Source organism: Lissotriton vulgaris, chromosome 10 (assembly GCF_964263255.1).
Source record: "Lissotriton vulgaris chromosome 10, aLisVul1.2, whole genome shotgun sequence".
NCBI classification, from domain to species: Eukaryota; Metazoa; Chordata; class Amphibia; order Caudata; family Salamandridae; genus Lissotriton; species Lissotriton vulgaris.
The window spans coordinates 160,788,720-160,812,671 of record NC_141698.1 but is presented as its reverse complement, the minus strand read 5'-3'; the positions used below and the strand labels follow the sequence as shown (position 1 = coordinate 160,812,671).

The 23,952-nt window shown below is 45.2% G+C and overlaps 1 protein-coding gene across 3 annotated transcripts in view; it reads left to right on the top strand.

Moving 5' to 3' along the window:
- Positions 1–23,952, top strand: part of VWA3A (von Willebrand factor A domain containing 3A) — a 544,099-nt gene that overhangs the window by 353,477 nt on the left and 166,670 nt on the right. For all 3 annotated transcript variants that reach the window (XM_086940772.1, XM_086940773.1, XM_086940771.1), the window contains one exon: positions 19,384–19,536. In XM_086940772.1, the coding sequence (XP_086796898.1) occupies positions 19,384–19,536 (153 nt within the window). The remainder of the gene's footprint in view (positions 1–19,383; positions 19,537–23,952) is intronic.

Genomic DNA, 23,952 nt, shown 5'->3' with positions numbered 1-23,952 from the left:
CTCAGTTGGAGGGGCAGGTTCTACACCCCCACCTCCAGACATTACACCTTCATGCCTGGAGATTGAACGGGGCAACTTGAGTTCTTTTTCTCTCCCTCACGAGGTGGTGGATGTCATTCTCTCTGCCAGGCGTGACACCACTAAGTCCATTTACTCCTATAGGTGGACAAAATTTGTTTCTTGGTGCAGGGAGAGGGATATTGACCCTTTGAGGGCTCATTTGTCTAATATTTTACAGTTTGCCCTTTATCTGGCGCAGCAAGGTTTGGCTGTGTCCACGGTCAAGGGTTATCTTTCGGCCTTATCGGCGTTTCTATGCTTGCCGGATCAGCCTTCTCTCTTTAAGTCTCCGGTGGTTGTGAGATTTTTGAGGGGTCTTGTGAATATGTTTCCTCCTACCCCTTTTATTATTCCTCATTGGGATTTGAATCTTGTGCTGACCTTTTTAATGGGTTCTCCCTTTGAACCCTTGCACAAGTGTCCATTGAGGCTTCTCTCTTTTAAAACTATTTTCCTCGTTGCAATCACCTCGGCAAGGAGGGTAAGTGAGCTTCAAGCTCTAAGTTCCAAACCCCCGTTCCTGACCATTCATGCAGAAAGGATGGTTCTTAGGACCAGGGCTGCTTTTCTGCCTAAGGTGGTGACTCCTTTCCATCTTGGGCAGTCCATTACCCTTCCTACCTTCTATCCTCCCCCTCACCCGTCTAAGGAGGAAGAGAGACTGCATCGCCTGGACCCTAAGCGGGCGGTGTCCTTCTATCTGGACAGGACTAAGGACTTCCGGATGGACGACCAGCTGTTTGTTGGCTTTGCTGGCTGCAAGAAGGGCAGAGCGGTGCACAAGCGCACTCTTTCCAGATGGATAATCCTGTGCATCAAGATCTGCTACTCCCTTGCGGGTAAGGACCCTCCTGAGGGTATTAGAGCTCATTCAACTAGAGCAAAGTCTGCAACATCTGCTTTGTCTAGGGGTGTGCCTGTTGAGGATATTTGCAGGGCCGCGACTTGGGCCTCCCTCCACACTTTCGCGAAGCATTACTGCTTAGATACCGAGGTGAGGAGGGATGGCCACTTCGCGCGTTCTGTCCTCCAAGACTTCCTGGTGTAGCAGAGTAGACACCCTCCTCCGGGAGTGGGGACTGCTGTGGGAATCTATTCACAAGGTGAGGAATCCACACGGCAGATGTATCTATCAGAAGAACAAGTTACTTACCTTCGGTAACGCTTTTTCTGGTAGATACTATATCTGCCTGTGGATTCCTCACTGACCCACCCGCCTCCCCGTTGTCTGCTCTGCTATACCTGGTCTTTCTGTTTATATGATTATAATACTGTTGTATTGATTTGGTTCTATTTGTACTGTGTACATTGTATATTTGCAAATTTGCTATCGTTGGTCCGTCCGTGTGCCTCGAAGGCACGGAAAAAAGGGCGGAACTGACGTCATCACGCCGGCGTGGGCCTAATATGGGGTCGGTGACGTCAGACGGAGTCGCGTGCGATGCCGTGCTCCTGTGACGTCGCCCACGACGGCGTGCTACGAAGAAAATTTCCGAACGTTGCTGAAGCAAGGGGGATATTCACAAGGTGAGGAATCCACAGGCAGATATAGTATCTACCAGAAAAAGCGTTACCGAAGGTAAGTAACTTGTTCATCGGTACATTCCTGGAGAAAAAGTGATAAGTGTGCAGGTTACCAAAGCATACAAAGTACGAGCCAAAATAAAATACATTCTCAAAATGGCTATGCAGGACTGCGTTGGACTGCACTGGAAGTGGGGGTAGTCTTATACCGCGAGTATAGCATGAAACCTACATTTTATTAAGCAAAGTAGGGGGTCGTCTTATACGCCGGGTCGTCTTGTACGCCGGAAAATACGGTAATCACCCTTCTCATGATGGTGTGAGAGCACAACCCTTGAGTATTACTGAGTGTTTCATATTGGATTTCTGCACCGATCTGGGAACTGTTAACATTCAAGCGAGATGCGTCTATTTTGGCCACTCAGAGCAAGAAACTGAATGGAACTAAGTTATTTTGTATCTGTAGCCAGTGTGCCATGTTGATCTGTTCAGGTGAGATGTCGCTCACCAGTGTGGAGGACTTGACTTTCTGTGCAGGAAATGTTGTCAAAATGGTGAATGTCAAGTGTATTTTATTAATGCAATAAAGAATATTTAGGAACTATGGCATGTCACTGTTCTATACTGGTGAGGGGAATATTGTATTACTTGCTTTTTTTGTTTTTATGTAATGTCATGCTGAATAGGTTGCCTGGGGATATGTTTGTTGTTTTGTGAATTGGCTATCAGTGTATGTTTTAATTGATGCCATGTTCAATTTGTATATGAAGGAGATGATGTGTGTATGTGTAATGTCCCTGGTCCTGCGTGGTATATTGAGTATAATAAAAAGGTACTTTATTTTGGGATGAGTGGTTTGAAATTTATGAATTGTCCTTGGTCCTGCGAGGAATGCAGGAGAGGGTGTGTATGCGGCTGTAGTTAAAAGTGATCAATGTATTACCATCTATTTTAAGGTAAAGTAGTGTCCTGTGGTTTTAGGTACGTGCAAGAGATACCCTTTGCCTGCTGCCTGAGTGTTTGAGTGAAGGTTGAAAACGAACCATTTTCTGAACTGATGAATGTTTTGCAATTTATTTTCAGTTAATGTAGTGTCTTGTGATTCATGGACATGCAAGGGTTTAAAGATACCCCTTTCCTACTGCTTGAGTGTTTAAGTGAGGGGTTGTAAGATACCCATGTTCTGAGGTTATGTAAGGATGAGCAAAGGTTTTAGTTTCCCTCTGCCTACTATTTTTATGCAGTGGAAAGAGACCCTTATATATGTTCACAAGATGCCGTAAGTTGGGATAAGTGTGGGTTGAGAGACACCCCTTACCATTTTAAGTAGTGTCCTGTGTAAGGATGAGCATGGGTTGAGAGATACCCTCTGCCTTCTGTTGTTATGCTTTTGAAAAAAAAGACCCTTTCAAATGTTCACAAGATGCCCTGAGCTGGGATGAGTGTGGGTTGGAAGATACCTGTTGCTTACTTTTTGGATTAGGTGGAAAGATACCCATTATGTATGCTTATTATTTTTAAGGGGGGAAATGTATTCTATTCTGTATTAGATACAACGCATTGTCTCCCTAGTTGCCTTGACACCTACTGCTCAGCCTCTGTGTCTGATGTCACATAATGTTTATGTATGCCTGAGGGACCAGTTAGAGAGAGCAGGCTGAGCAGCAGGAGGCTGCTCTTGGTGGGGCATTAATATGGCATTTACATGACATCTGTAACCAGTAACGGAGACTATTATCTCCTAATAAATTACATCATAAATCCAACTTGACCTGCCTACAGAGGCTCATTCTTTGATTTCAACAATAATTCAAACAGGAAATATAAATTCAAAGCACTTTTAAATGTGCCTCAGAGCTTTGGTAATGATCTATGGCTACTAATTAAAGTAAACAAAGACAGAATTGTTACAAGAGAATACATACAATTTTGTTTTCAATCTTATTTAGTATCATGTGCAGGAAAGGCAGACTTTTAAAACACCACCGAACCTCCACCCCCACTCTAACCGCTCTTTTTTAAGTATCCCTGACCCTCCTGGTACCCACTGGCCCTCCACTCTAAGCGCTTTTATATTTTGCGTAGGAGTGCACAGCAAACGTTTAATAATTATGGTACATGGTTGCGGGGGCATTCAAGGCTGATGACATGGGACACCAACAACATTTGTGTCAGCAGTCCAAGCTAGGGCAGTCCTTTAAAAACTGTTCCAGAACACTACAAACTCCCTTTCAGTTTGCCAGATTTTTAGAAGTCTCTCTAGTCCAAAGCAAACCGAAAGGAGCCCAATATTGCTACTCTAAAGGAGGGACTTTAACACCATCATGCAGGTATTAAATGAAGATTGTTGCTGGACTATCTTAAGGAGGTGGTGGTACAAAGAATGTCTGCCTCTGCGATCTACTTCTGTTGTCTCTAGTGAGTTCTTGCAGCAGCCCTGTCAAATTTCGCGGATCCATGTGTGGAGCTGCACCGGTCCTATGTTTTTTTTTTATACTGGGACTTTGTTGTGTTGTTTTTTCCATTTTAAAAAAAAGGACTAAAAGTCCGATAATTCAAAGACAAAACCTGGGCTGGACCTGCACATCAAGCATAGATCAGGACATTGACAGCTATGTCTCAGGGAGGGTCAGACAATGAAGCAGTACTAAGTAGTTTAGCAAGGATGCCATGGTACAAGCCAGTTAATTGCCCTTGGACTGTTGGGGTAGTACAATACAGCAATAATCAAGTATCAACGGGCCATTCTGATGGATACTTCTGCCTGTGGACCTTAAGGCGTCGAAGAACCCCTCGAAGCCGGCAACATCGGAGCCGCAGATTGAAACCGGCGTCGCCCATTGAAAAGGAGTAAGAGATGGAGACACAAAGTCTTTACTTTGAAGCCGCTTAGCTGGAGAAGGCGACCTCGAAGCCTTGCTCTTCGACGAACGGCGCAGAGAACCATGCCTCTTCTTCGACTTCTTGTGTTTTCTCGACTTCGAAGTGTGAGAAGACAACAACTTTGTTATCTTTCGACCCCTCTTCTCCTTTTTGGTTTTGGGCGTAAAGAGTTCAACCTCACGTTCTTTAAGGGCTTTCAGATTCATCTTCCTACAGCTTCGACACCCCTCGACGTCATGATCAGAAGATAAGCACCAAAGTCAATCATCATGGGGATCAGTGATCGACATGTGACCGCCACACTCCCTGCAGGGCTTGAATCCAGACTTCTTAGAAGTAGCCATCTGAAATCTTCAAGGAAACAAAGTAATCACCATAGAGAGCCCTAGAAAAACCGTTACGTGTTGATGGCGCAGAAAAAAGGGAACTGACGTCAGCGCACCAATGAGGTCCTCTTATGACTCCGATGACGTCATATAGAGTCGCGAGCGGAGCCATGCTATTATGACGTTCTCGTCGACGTGGGAGAGCTAGGAAAAATTTCTGCGGAATGCTGGCGCAGGGGGTATTCAAGAGGTGAAGAATCAACAGGCAGATACTGTATCCACCAGAAAAAGCGCTACCGAACGTAAGTAACTTTTTCTTCAGGGCTTTGAGTTCTGGTGCCACTCTATCTGCTGCACCAATTGTAGATATGCCCAAGGAAGTACCCCCTTTCTTATCCACATGACATAATCACGATCAGGTGGGCAACAGGCTGTCATGCATTCCAGGAAACTTGGATTCGCTTTTGGAGAAATGCCTGCCTATAAAAATGTTCAATTATCTTGGAGCCAGACTCCCAATTTCTTTAACCTCAGTGAGACATTTTACCTCAATGTGTATTTCTCGCAAACTGAATAAACTTGAATGGGGAAATTAACAAATAGATGGATGATTAGCCCAGTGGGTTAAACCAGCAACACTTTCATTTATAACAGATCATAGGTTCCATTGCCAACAAAGTACAGGGTTTTAAAACGGGTCAAAGCGATATGCTATTGTTCTGTGTGAATTCATTAACCTGAGAATCGTGCTTAGAAGCTTCTGCAAATGCAGGTAAACAACAGATACAGATTTGTGTGAAAATGTGCGTGAAAAAACTGCTCTTTTAAGTGCTTCAGTCACACTTCATACAGGGCGGCTCTGCATTGACTGAGAATGTTACCAACAAAAATTTCTAGCTCGATACCCTGAAAATAGCACAAAGTCTTTTTAAATATATTCCAGTATTTGCCAACTCGCTCAAATCAATGTTTCTTCTCAGGGCACAAATCCTTAAAAAAAACAAGAAGGTGGGTGACAAACCAAGTAAGGCGGTATCCAAGTGTCATCATGGCCCATGACATCAAATGTGGCATCACTGGAAGTGGCATCACAACCCATGACCTCACAGAAAGTGACATCAGATCTTAAGACCTCACATACGTTTAGCAGGTCTATCATGAGCACATTTGAAGCGCATCACAATATTTAACAAATTAGATTTTGAATTGGGGTTGTGCCAAAATATTGACGCAACCCTGATGCAAAATCTGGGCCTCAATTTATACCTTTTTGTCTTTTTTAACACTTCACAAAGAAATTGGCAACAATGAGAAATGTTGCAGTAAATCTGTTCTGCTTAATTGATTGCAATGTCTGTATTTTAAAATATCTTTTAATGTTAAGGCACCTGCTGCAGAGATCTTTGTGTACCAGCTAAATCTCAGGGAATAATAATAATGGAAAGATGACTCTGGAGGATAACGGATTTGCTGAAGAGATCTATATTTTGTCTAGTCCTAGTTTTGAATTAGAGTAGCATAGAAGGTTAATATGTCTCCTGCAAAACACATTATGTAACATGCAGATGACAGATCTTTATTTTATTTAAATGGGTAAGCGGGTTACTGGTTTTAAGACAGAGATCCTTCTGCTACTTGCAGTTCATACATTGGTATCCTTCTAATATAGCACCGTGAGGTATGAAGGACAGACATGTGGCTCCTACACCTAACCTCTGCCTTATGTAACACATCATTTAAATTGATGCACTAATATATGATTTATATTCAATGTATAATCTGTACGTGCGCTCTGACACCCTGCATTGGAATAAAGTGCTAAAGTGCATTGGAATAAAGTGCTATAACAAATAAGACAAAGTAGTGATATTTAAATTGTTATTTATGTAAATACTGGGGTAACCAACACCTCTGACATTCTTGCCGTGCATGCATATCTCGTATATACAGGGACTGAACAAAGTCAAAAACATTTCTGTCTTATGTACCTGGAAGTGATAAGATGTGAGCTTGTGTTTCCCCTCCATTGCATCTAAGTGTGAGGCTCCCATAGCTCCCAGCCAGAATACTCCAACTATAGAGGCCTAATGGCCCCTGAACTCCGGCTTTAGTTATGAGTGAAGCTGGAATCTGATAAGCCCCTTCTCTGCCTGCACGTTGGTGCTCGGAACAAAAGCAGACTGCTGAAAGTGTCCCATGTCAGAAAATCCCACCGGGACGAGATCGGCATATTTCTGTAAATTCCGGGAAAAGTAGGAAAGACACGTGGCACTCCGCTGAAAGCGCGTCACCTTCTGCAAATAGTGGGTAGACCTCATCTACCAGTGTCTACCCCCGACTCGAGCCCTGGTGGAAAGAGAAATGGATCACCCTCAGTTTTGCTGGGGGTGTGGTTAAAGGGCTTTCTCTGTAGGACAAATATTTTCCCTGTGGTCAAAAAATAAAATGTGCATTTGCACAGGGGATCCTGTACCATTGGAGTGGAACTCTGTACCATGGCGAACTCAGCACAGTGAGATTGGCAACCCACTTGTATTAGTAAAACAAAATAGTGGTAACCCAGGCCAACCGGGCGCTCTGCAAATAAGGGTATAGTGTTAATTCCAAAGTATCTAACTGGTGCTCCAGAGGAAAGGTGTGGTTACCAACACCCACCACAACCTACTCGGTAGGTCTTTAAACTGAATGAATCTCCCTGAGCACTCAAAATATTCTATATTCAAAATCCAAATTCAAGTTCAATAAAGTTCGTAAGTTGACACAGTCACAGGTTAATAATCCAAGTATTGGTCATCAACTCAAGTCCTTCCAATCAATTCCAAAACTTTATTTTCTTTGGTGATCCTTATTCTTCAAAATTCATAAGTATCCACATACAGTAGTCATCGGATTAAGCAGCCCCACATACAGTAGTCATCGGATTAAGCAGCCAACACGTGTTTCGTCGTGAAATGATATGCAGCTTCCTTGCATTCGGTCAGCAAATATTAGTTGCAAACTATGACTGCAGACTTTGTGCTAGATTTGCCAAGAAAAAGCTACAGAAACAATTTCATACCCTGGCACCCTATGTGTGCTGCTGGTACTGTTGTGGTGGACTGTAAGATTCAGTACAGCTGACTGTGAAACAGATCTCACTCCCTGCTCGTGTTACATTGTGATCGCCTTTTTGTCTCTGAAATTTATTTATTTATTTTTATTTATTTATTTTTGCGATGCGTAGAGCGCACAAATACCCGGAGGTGTCTCGGCGCTACGGACTGCAGTGGGTGGAACCTGATAGAGAGCTTATTGATTGAACAGCCAGGTTTTTAACATTCTTCTAAATGTGAGAAGAGATTGACAGGATCTGATCTCCAGCGGGACCGTATTCCAGAGTTTAGCCGTGGTGATCACGAACCTTCTGTCACCCCAGGAGGTTGTTCTAGTGCGTGACACCATCAGCTGAAGGGCAGTAGATGAGCGAAGTGCCCTATTGGGTGTGTGGATTTTTAGGTGGTTAATTAGAAATTCGGGCCCATTGTTGCACGGTGCTTTAAAGGCAATACAAAGTGTCTTGAACTTTATCCATTTTTTGACTGACAACCAGTGGTAGTTCTTGACAACATGGGAGATGGGTTTGAACTTAAGTGTTCCTGATAGAATTCTAGCAGCTGCGTTTTGGACTGTTTGCAGCTTTTGGATGACCCGCTTTTGGGCGTTTGCGAACAGTCCGTTGCAGTAGTCTATGGAGGACATAACCAAGGTGCTGACTAAAGTTTTTCCAGCGTTCAGAGGGCAATATGGCAGAAGTTTTCTGATTGTGCGCAATTTGTGGAATGAGGCCGATGCCACTGAGTTGGTATGGGTGACAAAGTTAAGTTTATCGTCAAATGTGACGCCCAGATTTCTGACATTGGTTACTGGAGCAGGTGGGGGGCCCATGGAGGTAGGCCACCAGGTTTGTGACCAGCCAGGATGTAGTTTACCAAAGATCATGACCTCTGTTTTTTCCGAGTTTAATTTGAGGCAATTGCTGGCCATCCAGCTACTAATGGTGAGCATGCCCTTCTGAAAATTGGCTGCCACCCTTTCGCCATTGTTTTTTACTGCCAGCACCAGTTGAGTGTTATCGGCGTAGGAGGTAAGGCCCATCCCGTGAGCCTTAATGACTTTGGCTAGGTCCGACACATAGATATTGAAAAGAGTCGGACTCAGGGATGAGCCTTGGGGGACCCCACATGGTAGGGCTAATTGGGCAGAGTGGAAATTGCCTAAATTAACCGACTGAGTGCGATTGGTGAGAAAGGATTGCAACAGTTCTCTAGCCTTGTGTTGGATCCCCATTTTAGTGACACGGTCGATCAAGATGGTATGATCGGCCGTGTCAAATGCCGCAGAGAGGTCCAGCAGGATGAGTATTGCTATTCCTCCCTGGTCCAGGATAATTCTAATGTCCTCTGATGCCTTGATTAAGGCGGTCTCTGTTCCATGGCCTTTCCGTAACCCAAATTGAGAGCCGTCTAAGAGATGGTATTCTTTTGTGTACTTAGAAAGTTGGGTATTCATAAGTTTTTCTACAACTTTTGCTGGAAAGGACAGGCTAGCTATTGGCCTGTAATTTTTGGTGTCAGCTGGGTCCAGGTTGGGTTTTTTAAAAAGTGGTTTTAGGATAGTCTTTTTCCAGGTGGTGGGATGTATAGTAAATACTTGTTTAACTGTGGCAATTTCTATAAAGCCATTTATGGCTACTTGAGGAGAAAGTTCAGCTGGCTCTAAGGGATCTGAGAAATAAAAGTATCTGTAAAATCTGTTATTGATAGTACAACTACTAATTACAAGTAGGCAGACGGGGTAAGGTGTTTACTGCACTCTGGAAATGCCATTATCCAGGGGTGAGAAATGTTACAGGTGAAGTAACTCCACCCTTTTCCAAGTTTTTTCACTTTTAAATGTGGTGTCACATGCGGAATCAGTATTTAAATCACCAAGGGCCAGGTGTACTAAATGTTTTTACAGTGACAAATACTCCTAATCAGAGTTTGTTGCTGCAAGAAAGTTTTTCCACAAGTACTAAACCCATTTGGGGGCGTGGCCAAGATGGAGGCGTGAGAGGACGGAAAGCTCCGTAGCTCCCGCCCACGGCCCGAATAGCACCGGCCTCCGGGCCGTAATTGCATCCAGTGAAGGTGGCAGAGGAGGCGCTTTGTTCGGTGAGGCCCCGAGGCCTCTGTTGGCGACGGCGGTGGCTGCTGAGTTTCAGCCTGCACCCAAGAGCCGGGGGAGCCCGATCGGTGGCCTGGGCGCGGAGGTCCGAGAAGGCGGTGTGGCGCGGCCTGAGTTCCCGGCCATAAGTGGTGGCATCTGGGCAAGCGGTGACAGCTGCGGACATTACCGGTGACCCGAGCCGGTTCTAGCTATCTGGAGATTGTGGACCGAGAGGAACTGTGCGCAGCCTGTGAGCAGACCTGGGCGGTGGCGGAGCCGCCATCTTGAGGTCCCCGCTACCCGCTGTTGCTGGAGCTGACATCAGGTGTGGCTGAGGAGGCCTTGTGGCGCCGGCCCCGGGGCCGCTGGAAGCGGCAGCGGTGCCCTGGCAGAGGAGAGAGTTGGTGATCGGCTGCGGGACACGGGCGGCCTCGGCTGGTATCGTCACGGAGAGGTCTCATGTGGAGTGCCCCGGAGGAAGCGGAGATCGGGAGGCCAGTGTTGCGGAGGAGGTGCAGCGCTGGTCTGCTGGGCGACATCTACCGAGGCGGAGAGTGGTCAAGGAGTGCCCCGTCGCAGGTGAAGAGCGTCAGGCTGGGATCTGCTGAAGGTGGGTCCCCGTTGGAAGCTGGGCCTGGGGTAACGGCTTGAGTGCGCACAGGCACGGACTTGACTGGTGTGGCCCGGCGGGAGGTGGAAGCGGTCCTGGTGCACTGCGGACTGAATTGGGTACCCCCTGGATCCCGCGCTGGGTCTGAGAAAAGGGGCCCTGGGATTGGAAGCAAGTGTGCGGCGGAGGACTGCGGTGGGCCCTGCTGGAGGAGTGGGCATATTTGGGACCCGGAGAACGGAGCAGCAGGTGTGCCACGTATAGGTGTGGTGGACCTGTGCATGCAGTGGGGGTCCGCCGTTAGAATGTGGGCCCGATTGGCTCCTCAGTGGCGGAAGTATACAGGCAGAACAGGGGCTGCGCAGTCCGGGCGGTGAGGAGTATGGTGAACTTGCTGCCTGGTTATATGTTGGCCAGAGGCCTCAACTGTGGAGAGCGGTGGCGTCAGGGGTGGGCGATGTCCACCTCCAGAGGACGCAGAGACAAAACAGTGAAAGATCTCTTTGCCAAGGTCCAGGAGAGCCAGAAGCGGGACACCATGGCATCGGCTGCAAAACAGGCACCGTCGGACAAGCGTCAGACTCAGAGCCCATCTTCTCTACTATACAGTGTGGACAGTGGACCACTTATGACACCTTATCAGCACCAATCCATATGTCACCAATATCTATTTTTATGTTATCTTTCAAATAGCGTGCAGTTTTCAAATACTCCCTGTCCCAAGAGTATATCCCAACAACTTTGGGAAAAATCAATAGTAGAACAAATTATGAAATGCACCGCTCCAACAGTCTGTTTTACACCATATATCGGTGATAAAGTCTATGTTCAAAAAATAATTGTTCAAAATAAGAGAACGCTGAGTCCGTAATTGCAAAAAAGTGTTCAGGATTGCTTTAATGTTCCAATTGAAAGACCAGCCAACGCGTTTCGTTCCGTCAAGCGGAACTTCTTCAGGGCTGTAAATCATGGAATAAAACATACAAAAAACCACGTGTAAATACCTTCAAAGCAAATAAAGTGCTACAAACATGAAAGACAAACATTATTAGCTTCACCAAGTCAAGCTAACGTTAAAACCATACAACTTTTTCTAAAAAATGCAGCAATTACATTTTATCATAAAAAGGTGTTCTGTCCCTTGTGTTCAGTTCCTGGGCTGCATAGATAGTTTAAAAAAGAGACACGACTTAAGTTTCACCCCTAGGCAGAGCCTCGGGTTTTAAGCTAATATTGTCAAGCAGACAAATCATTTGGTTGGACACATGGTATTTTACCTCACATTCAATTTGTATGTAATAGTACTACCAGGATTGCAATTAACAGAAACAGTTGTTAACATTACTTGACCTTTAAATCTGAGCGTATGACTGCAACACATTTTCACGTCAAACGTATTCCTAACTATTTGAATTGATTCATTCTTTGTCCCACATCGGAGATTTCAAATTACAGACTCGATAATACCAGCACTCTTACAAAGGGTGGTTTAAAAAGTTGCATTCACCAAAAATAGATACTACATGTACTTCTGTATATCCCCAACTCATATTGGATTTTTCCGGGATGGGCCCATCCATAACCATCATCAAACATATCGGTCCCGAATATGCATGCGGCACCATTGCAACATTTCCACAGTTATCTCCAAGTCGGTAAAATTGCGGTCATATATAGATTTATCCTTTAAGCATGACACATATATTAGAGTATATAAGGTCTCCTACCGTAGTGGTAGTTGACAAATGTAGATATTTCCTGAGCTGGGATCACGTGTTGCGATAAATATCTTAATCCTCTATCTGGATTTTGACGTCAGAGCTCGCACGTAAGAGGGAGGAACTTACACGTCAGATGAAGGAGTTAGAATGTATGCACCAGCGAACAGGGGCCCCCGGGTTTGGAAACAACTTAGGGCCATGCAACATCAGCTAGCGGCGTTAGACCAGAACTGGGCGGAGTATGCGGCGTTGCGGTTGAAACATATGTTTTATACTGGCGTGGACCGGTGTGGGCGCCTGCTGGGTAACAGGCTACGCGAGGTACGACAGCGACAGGCTGTGCGGGAGATCCTCACTCAGGGGGGTGAGCGGGTTACTGAGGACGTGGATAAAGCCTCGGCCTTCAGTGATTTTTATGCCTCCCTCTATGCCAGATCCACCGCTAATTCATCCACCAGGGAGTCCTTTCTTGCTCCCATCACTCTTAGCGCTCTTACGAAAGAGAAGGCAGACCTCCTATACCGAGACATCAGGCTGGAGGAGGTCATCTCGGCTATTTCGCATCTTAAACTGGCGAAGGCGCCAGGGCGAGATGGCTTTCCTGCCAGTTTTTACAAGACGTTCTGCTCTCAAGTGACCCACCTTTTGACAGCCCTCTTTACCTCATTCTCAGAGCCGGCGCGATTCTTAGCGACCTGCTAGACGCCACTATTTCCGTCATTCCCAAGCCAGGGAAGGATCGCTCGCATTGTGGGGCCTACCACCCGATTTCTCTTCTTAATGTCGACCTTAAGCTCTATACGGGCATTCTTGCGGCGCGTCTTGCGGCGCGTCTTGCGCCTTTTATGAGTGGCCTGATTGACCCGGATCAGGCCGGCTTTATTCCGGAGCGCCAAACCGCTGACAACACCAAGCGAGCCTTGCACTTAATAGAAAAAGCTACCCATACAGCCGGAGAATTCATGATGCTGGCGATTGATGCTAAGAAGGCCTTTGACCAGGTTCATCGGCCCTACCTGGAACGGGTCCTAGTGAAGGTGGGCATGGGAGAGAAATGTCCCACTTTTGTTATGAACTGTTATAAGTTTCCAACTGCGACGGTCCGGGTTAATGGCAGTGCCACTCCTCGGTTCGTTATTGACCGGGGTACGAGACAGGGGTGTCCGCTGTCGCTCCTGCTTTTTGCTCTGTACATGGAGCAGCTGGCACAGAGGCTGAGGCTTGACCCGAAGGTGCAGGGGATTAAGTTTGGAGGCTGCACGCATACTATAAGTTTGTATGCAGATGATGTGCTTCTCTCTTTGTCCAATCCTAGGGAGTCGCTGCCGGCGTGTCTTGCGTCCCTCGATGCGTTTGCACAAGTGGCGGGCTTTAAGGTCAACATGAATAAATCCATGGCCCTGGACCTGTCTTTAGACGTGCCCACACGGGAATACCTGCAAGAGTCCTTTCCCTTCCATTGGTCGTCCGAAGCAATCCCGTACCTGGGGGTCCAGCTGGCGTCTACACTCCCGGATTCGGTGCGTATCAATTATGCGGAGGTGAGCCAGAAAATCAGGTATGAGTTGGGTAGATGGAGGCACTTCCCCCTGTCCTGGCTGGGAAAGGTGGCGGCTGTAAAGATGACGATCCTTCCCCAGGTTCTCTATTTATTTCGTACTATTCGCCTGCTGCTACCGGTGGGCTGGATTCGCCAGACCCAGTCGGAACTGGCTCAGTTTATCTGGAATGGCAAAAAACCTCAGATGGAGCTTCGACTTACAATGCTTCCCGCTGAGAAAGGGGATCTCGGCTTCCCAGATCGCCTCCTTTATTTTCAGGCTGCCCAGTTACGCTTCCTCATAGAGTGGAGCAGGTGGGAGTCGGAGAAGCACTGGCTCTTTCAGGACCAGGCGAAAGCAGGCCGCCCGCTTCAGGAGATTCCCTTCCTCCGTCTGCAGCATAGACCCCTCAACCTGTACGCCTCATACATTACCAGGGTTCCTCTGGAAGTGTAGGATACCACCAATGTCAAACATGAGCTCACCTCCTTTCCATCGCCTCTTACACCCTTAATGGATGACACGGATTTTACCCCGGGACAAGATTCTGTGGCTTTCGTGAAATGGCGGCCGGCGGGATGTCGGTTCTTGTATCATTTATATGCAGAGGGAGGATTGTTAACATTTGCGGCCTTCTGACTGGTTTATGGTTTGCCGGAGTCGGAGAGGCTCAGATATTTACAAGCTCGACACTGGGCACTTAATGGCCAGGTACGCCCTACGGCCAACAGAAGTTTGTGGCCGTATGAGTACTGGCTAATCACACGTAAATCGGATAAAAAACTCATCTCGGACCTATACAGAATGCTACAAGTCAAATACACGCATTTATATAGTTCAGGGATGGCGCTTTAGGAAAGGGAGTTGGGTCGGGTGCTCAGCCACAAAGATTAGGAGGGTATCTTAACAGGGCTCGGCCCTCCGCCTATCACATGGGGCTTACAGACACCCTCACTAAAGTCGCAACATATTGGTACTACATGCCAGAGAGGCTACACGAGATGGATCATGGTAGGGAGGCGACATGTTGGCGCAGGTGTGGGGAGACAGGCACACTAGTCCACCTGCTTTGGGATTGTGCTCTGCTTCAGGGGTATTGGAAACAGGTCCTAGACGAGGTTGATGCACATTTCGACACAGAGATCCTTCGGTTTCCTTCTTCTGTATTGTTGAGGTTGCCGAATCCCATCACATACCCGCTGCGCCCTGGGTTCTGCTATTCAAAATATTCTGCTGCTTTGGTGCACTGCACATGCTCCCACGTTCCAGGGATGGCTCCATCGTTTGTGGCATGTATTAGGTATGGAGAAACTTTCCTTAACGTTGGCGGGGAGGGTGCCAAATCCTCAGAGTTGTGGCAGCCATTTTTGTCTTTGCTGGCCTCGGAGTTTCGAAAGGTCACGTGTCCTCGCTACCTGCGCTTGTTGCGCCTGTCAGATGTGGAGCAGACAGAGACCGGTTGGTGCACTTGATAGGGGGGAGTAGTGGACTTGGAACTGGGGTGGTGGGTGGGTTGTGGGGAGTGGAAGGGGTGTGGGGGGGTTTTGGTTTTTGCTGTTTCCCGTTTTTGTTAAAGATTGTTTGCATCCATAATGTGCCTGCTTATGCCACAGGCTCCGTGGGGTGATATGGCTTTGTTAGTCTTCCTAATTGAGCTTTCTTTTTTGCACTGTAAACAATGATTGGGGCCGTTTGGACATGTATTGTTTATATATGCGTCATATTCTTTCAATAAACAGATTTAATACTAAACCCATTTTAGGAGTCATTTAAAATGTGTAGATCCCTAAAATTTGTTTAGAAAATGGCTAACAAATTATTGTTTCGAAGGAGCTTGTTTTAGGCACCCCTTCCAAATAGCAATTCCTGTCCATATGTATCAATGATTTAGCACTGAAATACCTATTCCAAACCATTGAAAAGTTACAGGCCCCCAAGTTGGGTAGGTAACTCATTCACAAAAGGGATTAGGTCCCCTTTGGACCCCTTACCCTTTGTGAACGTTGAAAAAAGTTTCACGAGGAATCTGCAGTGGTCCAGCAGACCCTTGTCAAACTCTCAAAGAAACTTTCCAAAAAAGAAAAACTTTTTTTTAAATGTAGCTTTACTTACTTTTACAACATACATTCAAATTAAGCTTGAAGACAATGGCCCTAACCCTCCCCCTTAAGAGAACTCCCACATTCTTGTTTTAATTATTCAGCCAATATTGTAACAGTTGTCTGCTGAAATTTCACATTATAACATTCTTGTCCTACACTCTTTCTACTCGTTCTTAATGTTACAGTTCAGTGTCTTCCATTTCCCCTTGTTCTCGGTGAAGAAAACCTTTTGTAAAAGCATTCCTGATTCCTTTAAGGAAAATGGCTGCTTTCCAAACAAGCACTGGCGTTGCCAATAGGTCTCGCAGTAGGAAAGTTGGAGCTATTAGTCTTGTAAATTACAAATATTTTATTTATGTGTTGGTTTTTAAAATAGCTAAATTGATAGTTTTGTCATTTACAATGCCAATAGTTATAACTTTCGCGAACGTGACACCTATAGCATTTTGGAATGCAACATGTTTTGTATTTACGTGACTTAGATGGCAGCTCTGGTCGTTAGGCCACATCTCTAGAGAGCACAAGAGTGCAGCAGGGGAGAGCAGCACAGAGAGGGAGCAGACATGAAATTCTTGAAGGGTTTGACAGTCATAGTTAAGAAGAAGGCTGTGTCGCAGACAGTGGTGCTGGTGACCTGCAGGGTGCATACTCCAGAATCGGCGTTCTTACGCAGAGTCGAGCATGCACCCACATTAGTAGACCTTTCATTCAGGACAGCATAACACGGTCTCATAGGGGCCGTATCATAATGATCTTTTCTGGTGCAGGGTAAGTAGAGCGCCTGTGCGACGAAAGTGAATTCTTTGAACCCAATATTTCTCGGAGTAGAGATTTATTTTCAGACAGAGCCCGACAGAAGCATTAGAGGTAAACCTTGCTCACTGTTTCCAAATTGAACTACATGCCCCTGGATACGAGCATCACAAATGCACAGCAGGCTAGTGTTACACGCTGTGCTAGGCACTCAAATATCTGAAATCGCTCCCTCAGTTTAACGCAATAACTGTTGACAATGTGGAAGGGAAAAGATCTGCACCTGCTGCAGATATCATACTATCACCAGCACTATTAAGAAAAGCTAAAGAGGTTGAGCTTCTATTTTGAGTGCTCACTAAAAATATTTAATAAAGCCTGGTACAGTTAAAAAAAAATTATAAATAGCTTTCTATGTGCAATGTAGCTACGTGATAATTTAAGTACGATGATTCAGTGCATTTTTGAGATGCAAATTAGTCCCCCATGCTTTGCATTGGAAGCAATCCACAGGAGGCGTAGTCATACACAAAACTGAAAGAATTAGGAGGTGTGAGAGGAAATACTTTCTTGGGTGGAGCAAAATCTCAACCTATATAATTTTGAAAGCATTGAGAGCAATAGGTACTAAAGTCAGTATCACGGTCAAGTCGGTCCAAAAACGTGTACGAAAATAAACTAGGCAAATCGAATGTTTCAATCCACCCGTTTAAGAAGCCAAATGTGAGTCATGAAAAGGCTAGAATCATGGAGACCATTCAGTGGTTTACACCATGAGCAGCAATCATGACAGCAACATGAAAGAAAAACAATCTAGACAAGTCTGCATCTGCACGGACATGAGGACGTTTAAACGCCATCCGCCATGAGGGATAAAGGAAAGTGACAGAGTTCACTCAGAAGTGTTAGGCATTAAAATATTCGCCCCATCACAACAAACCCGTGGGGTATGTTTTTCTGGATGTCACCACTGTTCCCCTCCCCCAGCCGCTGTCTGTGGTGTGGTGGAATGCCCACATGCTCTGTCTGCGCAGCGATGTTTGTGTTTTGATGCAGCCTGCAGTGGGGGAGGGCTCTCTGGCAGGAATGTGCTTGTGTGTTCAAGGCTGCTAGCCCCGTGAAAGCCATGTTGAGGCAGATGGAGCGCTCCCAGGCAGCAGCAGCAGACACTACAATCCCACAGCCAGAAATGGCAGCACACCTCTACTTCCTCCTGTTCCTGTGATATGTGGCGGCGGGCCAGCGTCGTCCAGAATCGATGTTTTTCCAGTGAACATTGTTTCGCTGTTCGCCAGCCGCACTTTGAGGGGTGACAATGAAAGAGTGCGTGAGAGACAGAAAGAGGAAACGTGAGGATGAGAGAGAGTCTAGAGAAAGAGAATGAGAGAAAGAATCAAGGGGGTAAGAATCCAATGAGATAGAGAACAAGAGAAGCAAATGAAGCAGAGAGGCGACTGAGGGAGAATGAGTGATAGACGGAGATGAGGAGAAGAGGAGAGGAGAGAGAGGAGGGAGAAGTGGGCAGAAAAAGAAAGGGAAATAATGAGAGTGTGATAGAGACACATTGACCTAAGTGCAAGAGATAGGACCTAATGAACGAGAGGATAACATTAAATAAATGCACGCACGGAGACAAAGTGAAATAATGCGTCACCAACATGTACCTGATAATGCAGAGCGGCCGGGAAACTGAAAGTACGGCCGGCCGGCCAGCCATGATTAATTAGGGGAGGAGAAGCCGCAGAGTGCACGCTGGGCGAAGCCCTTTGATGTGCTGTGCGGCCGTGAATGCGCGTGCTTGTTTGGTCACGTGATTCACGTGAACTTAAAGAAAACCGCAGCAAAAAGCCCTTGGTTTGACGAGGATTTTGAGGACATGAATTCTCGCTCCGCTCAATGCGCTTGCGCGCATTGATAGGTCGCGAGACCTAAAAAGGTTCTTTATTTAAAGGGAGTCAAATACATGGTGGTCTGCTGTTCCTTGCAGATCACCATCCCTGTGATAGCCACCAATCGAAATGAGTTGTAATTTTAGAGCTACCTCTTGAATATTAATGAGATATGTTGGATTGCAACCCACTTCAATTAGGAATTTTTTTAAACTGACCTATTGGTAGATTGGTTGGTGCTCAAAATTCTGCACAGGTGTCAAGAATACTGGCCGCAAATTTCAACTAGTTTTTGCGACTATGGTATTAACGCATTTGCCCCCAAATACTGCATGTTTCTCCTTCTTCTGGGCGTTATCTCCCAGTACAATTTGACCTGCCAAAAAATGCAGAGAGTAGGAATGACTGCTCAACTCAGAATTCCGATCCCTGTACAAACTTCTGTTTGTGCAGGAATTGGAAATAACCCCTCCCCCACCTTGTAATCAGGGCATAAGCAAATTATTTCTTATCCACCACATAATTGTTACTTTAAATAATTATAAAAGTAAGCAAAAATTAGCATTCAATTCTACTATCTTATTTCCTTATATTTCGATGTGACGTCTAGGAGGCACTTTAAGAAATTTACATTTTGAAATCCGTTTTAAGGGTATGTGAAGTTTCTTCTCATATAAATGTTCGGTATTTATATGAGCTTGTTAAATGCTATTGTACTTTTGAAAAGGTTAAAATGTAATTCAATGGTATATTAATCTTACATATGACTTTTTTCTATCCTTTAAAGTGGTTAAAGAAGTACGGTTTAAAGAAACTGAAATTGGAATTGTCCATCCTGATGTTTGGACCGGATTGCACTCATCAGAAAAAAATGGTGCAGTCTTTGCACAAGAAAGTGTCTGCTAAGTATTGCACCATCTTCCCAAGTGTTGAAGTCAACGTAAGTAAAACGTACAACTGAGGCTATTATGTCAGTAGCGAAAGTCCAAATGCTATATATTGAGAATAAGAATGTGTTTTAGTTTGAACACTCTGCTTTCTCTATGCAGCAGTAGATTTCAATTCTCTATATTGAAGAAATAAGCAGGTTTTACTTCTGATCCCCTCCAAGATGTTTTTTGCATTTTCAATGAATGTAAATAAAACCACACTCTGCCAGTACATTTGAGCCTGGTGAACTAGGAGACAAGGAAATATTCCTGAGAAAATGTAGACCCTGGAGTGGCGTGAGGAAACATTAGGGGGCCTCCCTGCAAGGGATGGTGAGGAGACCCCTGGCAATACCTATACACACGAGCTGACAAGCTGAGGGGGCCTCCCTTTATGTATAGAAGACTGGGGGCCCCCGCACTGCGGGGGCTGCAGGTGTATCCGTTTAGCCTCTTCCCTCATGCAAGTGTGAACATGAATCCAGGTTGGTGCACATGCATCGCAAATGGCCGTGGCGTGAGCAAAAGAATGAAAGTATTTACGCATTCCAGGTTTTTGGATTCACTTCCAATCACAATCTAATGTTCGTAGTTCTGATTGTCTGAACATTGAATAAGCTCAAAATAATGAAATGTCACAGAATTTAGGAAGGGAAGACATGAAAATAACACTTAATGAGTATTAGTCCAATCAGCTGTTGTTTCAGTTGATCTTAATCGTTTTTTTTAGTTCTCTATCCATTAGATCTTTAATAGATTCATAAGTGAATTATTTCCTGAGGATAACAAACAAGTGATGAGTGGGTTGCTTGAATTATTCTCAGCCAATGGTAATTACTCCAGGCTACAATCCAGTCCATCAGTTTTTGACCATCAATCACTCAATCAGTAGATTTGTTGAGCGCTTCTTGTCACCCATGACGGTATCCAGGTTCTAGTTGATTAGCCAAATAGCCAGGTCTTCAGTGACTCTTGGAACGCTGGAAGAGATGGGGGGTTTGTAGACGAAAGGGTAGCTCCTTCCATGTCTTCACTGCTAGGTAGGAGAAGAGTGACCTCCGCATTTGCTACATCGGATGCGGGCGGTGAGGGCTAGAGATAGGGACGCGGAGCTGAGGTGTCTGGTTGGCTGATGGAAGTTCAGGTAGTGGTTTAAATAGGTGGATCTGCAGTTGTAAAGGGCGTTGTATGCATGGGTTAGGAACTTGAACTGCCATCTTTTCTGTACAGGGAGCCAATGGCGTTCCCTGAGGTAGGGAGTGATGTTCGTTCATCTAGGGAGATCCAGAACGAGTCTTTCTGTGGTGTTCTGTATCGTCTGTAGTCATTGGAGGAGGTGAGCTGCGATCCCTGAGTAGAGAGCATTGCCATAGACCAGTCGGCCGGAGATGAGAGCCTGGCTGATGGTGCATCTTGAGCTTTGGAGTAGCCATTTGAATATCTTACGAAGCATGCGGTGGAGGAAGAGGCAGGAGGAGGACACCGAGTTGACTTGAGTCGGCATGGTTAGCTCGTTGTCCAGAATGATGCCTAGGTTCCTAGCATGGTCAGTGGGGGGTAGGAGTAGGACCATGCTCTGAGGGCCACCAGGATGCGTCCCATGGGGAGATTTTATTTATGAAAATCAGTTCCTCTGTCTTGTCCGTGTTAAGGTTCAGGCAGTTGTCCTTCATCCTTGCCCATTTTCCCACCTTAGGCAGGAACCAGCCATATGAAAATCAGTTCTGGCCCATATCCAATAGGAATAGTCCAGCCTGAACTGCCAGGCCGCTTTTTTGTATGGAACGGTAACACAAGCTGCCCCAGACTGTGGTGTGGCCTGTTTGGTCCTCGTCAGTAGTGTGTAGCTCGAATGCTATGGCATTATTTTCTGTCATCGTGATGGGTATTCTTTGTAAATTAATGACCTAGCAGTTTTAATTCTGACATTGATTCTATAGCCCATTCGTGTTTTTCAGGCACCTTCAGTTCTAGGAAATGAATGCATAAGACTGATGTTAGCCCCTGAAAGCAATGTTGAGAGTTTAGAACTGGGTGATTGTCAAATATATGATAATTCTCACGAAGAAAGGGGGCAGATCTCATCTGAATCTATAAAAAATACCCCTAATGAGGAACTTTAGTTACAGGCAAGTGCATTTACAATCTAACCCTTCACACAGTTACATGTTTCAAATATAGTGCAAAGTGGTAATTATCTGAGAAGTTGGAACAGTGAGACCTCAAAGGACACAGTTTTCAACACAATCTATTCCACTCTATTCAGTTTTGAGGCCAGTGTTGATAAGGCAGGCATTTGGCAAAAGCACACAGACATATGTTCAAGAAATGACAAGACATGGAGATACCAACACCTGGACAGAGAGACATGGGTACAATCTTGGCCACTGACATAGCAACTGATACAGGCAGAGAGATAAGGACACTAGGAAAAGGAGCCTTTGGGACAGGGAGACACCGACCACAGGACACAGAAAGGACAGCGAAACAGAGGAAAGGGAGCACCACACCTAGATAGGGAGATACAGGAACAGGTAAATACAGACAGAAGGGCAGAGAGAAACTTAGAAAAAACTGTGACCCCGAAAATGGGGACCCAAAGACTCTGAAACAGATAACACTGATAAATGGTTGTGAACCACTATAACATTGACACCATCACAGATTGGGCCTTAAAGATCATTGTGAATCGACCTCCTCACACGTCTCCAGCTCCCTTGACAATCTGGTGTCATTCCAAGGCCTTTAATGCTTTAAAGTTCAAGGTCCAAAACACTAAGAGAACAACAAAGAAAAAGCTGTATACTAACACCTTCTACTATACTTGTTTCGAACAATGGATGCTAGTCTGGCATCTAAAGATGTTGGAATATCCCCCCTACTCTCTCCATCATGGGAGCACCCCTCAATGACCCTTCTTCTCTTCAATGTCTATCAAGAACTCCTCAGGACAGATGCTTCTGATACTCAGTGCTAGTGAGGTAGTAGCCTGGTTTTCATGTCATCCGGACTTCTATTTCTTAAAAAATTAGAAATAAGATCTATACTTTGTGTGATTAAACGCAAGAACTTACTGTCACTTGAAATGTTCAAGAAGGTGTCTCTACCACTCATCCGATCTTACAGTCTCGTAGGCACTGGCTTTAAATGGGATTTGGGTGGTAGGGCGGCACAATTCGTACAACTGTCTGCCTTTTGGGAGTGATTGGAGTTGCTTGGGTCCTCACCAACATATTGGCATTGGTGCTATCCAGTCCTTTCAGTGGGAAACACTCATCTGTCACTACCTGGACATAATTCGATTTGGGCTTTATCTCCACCTGAAAGGTAACAACTCATAATCACTTTCATGCTCACAAGATTGCATCAGTTTGTGGTTTCAGGTTGTTGGGGTTTCAGGTGACAGTGATGCCCATAGTCTCGCACTTTGTAACAATTAGGTAGTGAGACTCACAAAGCCCCAAAAACATTTTTTTAAGGCATCTCCCTAACTTTGGATATCACCAAAGGTATAGCTTACACAGTTTTAAATTTAAATTGAAGTAAATGTTCTCAAATCTATATGCTGCATTGATTACACACATGCAAGTACAATGCCCTCTGTGCAATCAAAAATCCAAAAGCATGAAAATGAATCTTCATTTGCTGATTAAACTGGCAGAAATAAAGAAGCCTAAGTAGCACAAAACTCATGGACATAGGTGTGTTCTACCTTATGCAGAACTGTCAATGTCATCTCCTGGTGGAATAAATAGCCGTAATTCATTCATTTGAACAATGAACTTGTTAAAAATCTGTTTGAGAAAGCCAGTTTAGAAATGCAATATCTAAAACAGCACACCATGGGCTAGATGTAGGTAAAGTACATTTACCGATTTATAAAGTACCGAATTTTACTGATTCGGTATTTTAGAATCGGTAAATGCAATCTAGGAAAAAATAGGTAAAAATCACCGAATCGGTACGATTCGGTAGTTACCAAATCGGTATTTACAGATTCAGGGCCATATGTAGGTGGCCAAATACCGGTCGGTAACGGCCGATTTCGGCCGTTACCGACCGGTATTTTGAGTTTCAGATGTAGGTGGCCAAAATATTACCGATTCTGTAAATTTACCGATTTGGTAAATTTACCGATTCTGTAAATTACCGAATCGGTAAATTTACAGAATCGGTAATATGGGATGTAGGAATTCGTTATTTACCATGAAATACAATTGCATGGTAAATAACGAATTCCTGTGTACATGCACATCTGTGCATGTACACCTGTGCCATGTGGCACACATACATTCCCTAAGGGCATGTATGTGTGCCACATGGCACACAAGCCAGAATCAGGGGTGCAACAGGGTGTCAAAGTGACACCCTGTCCCCCTTGACAAATCGGTAATTTTACCGAATCGGTATTTACCGATTCGGTTATT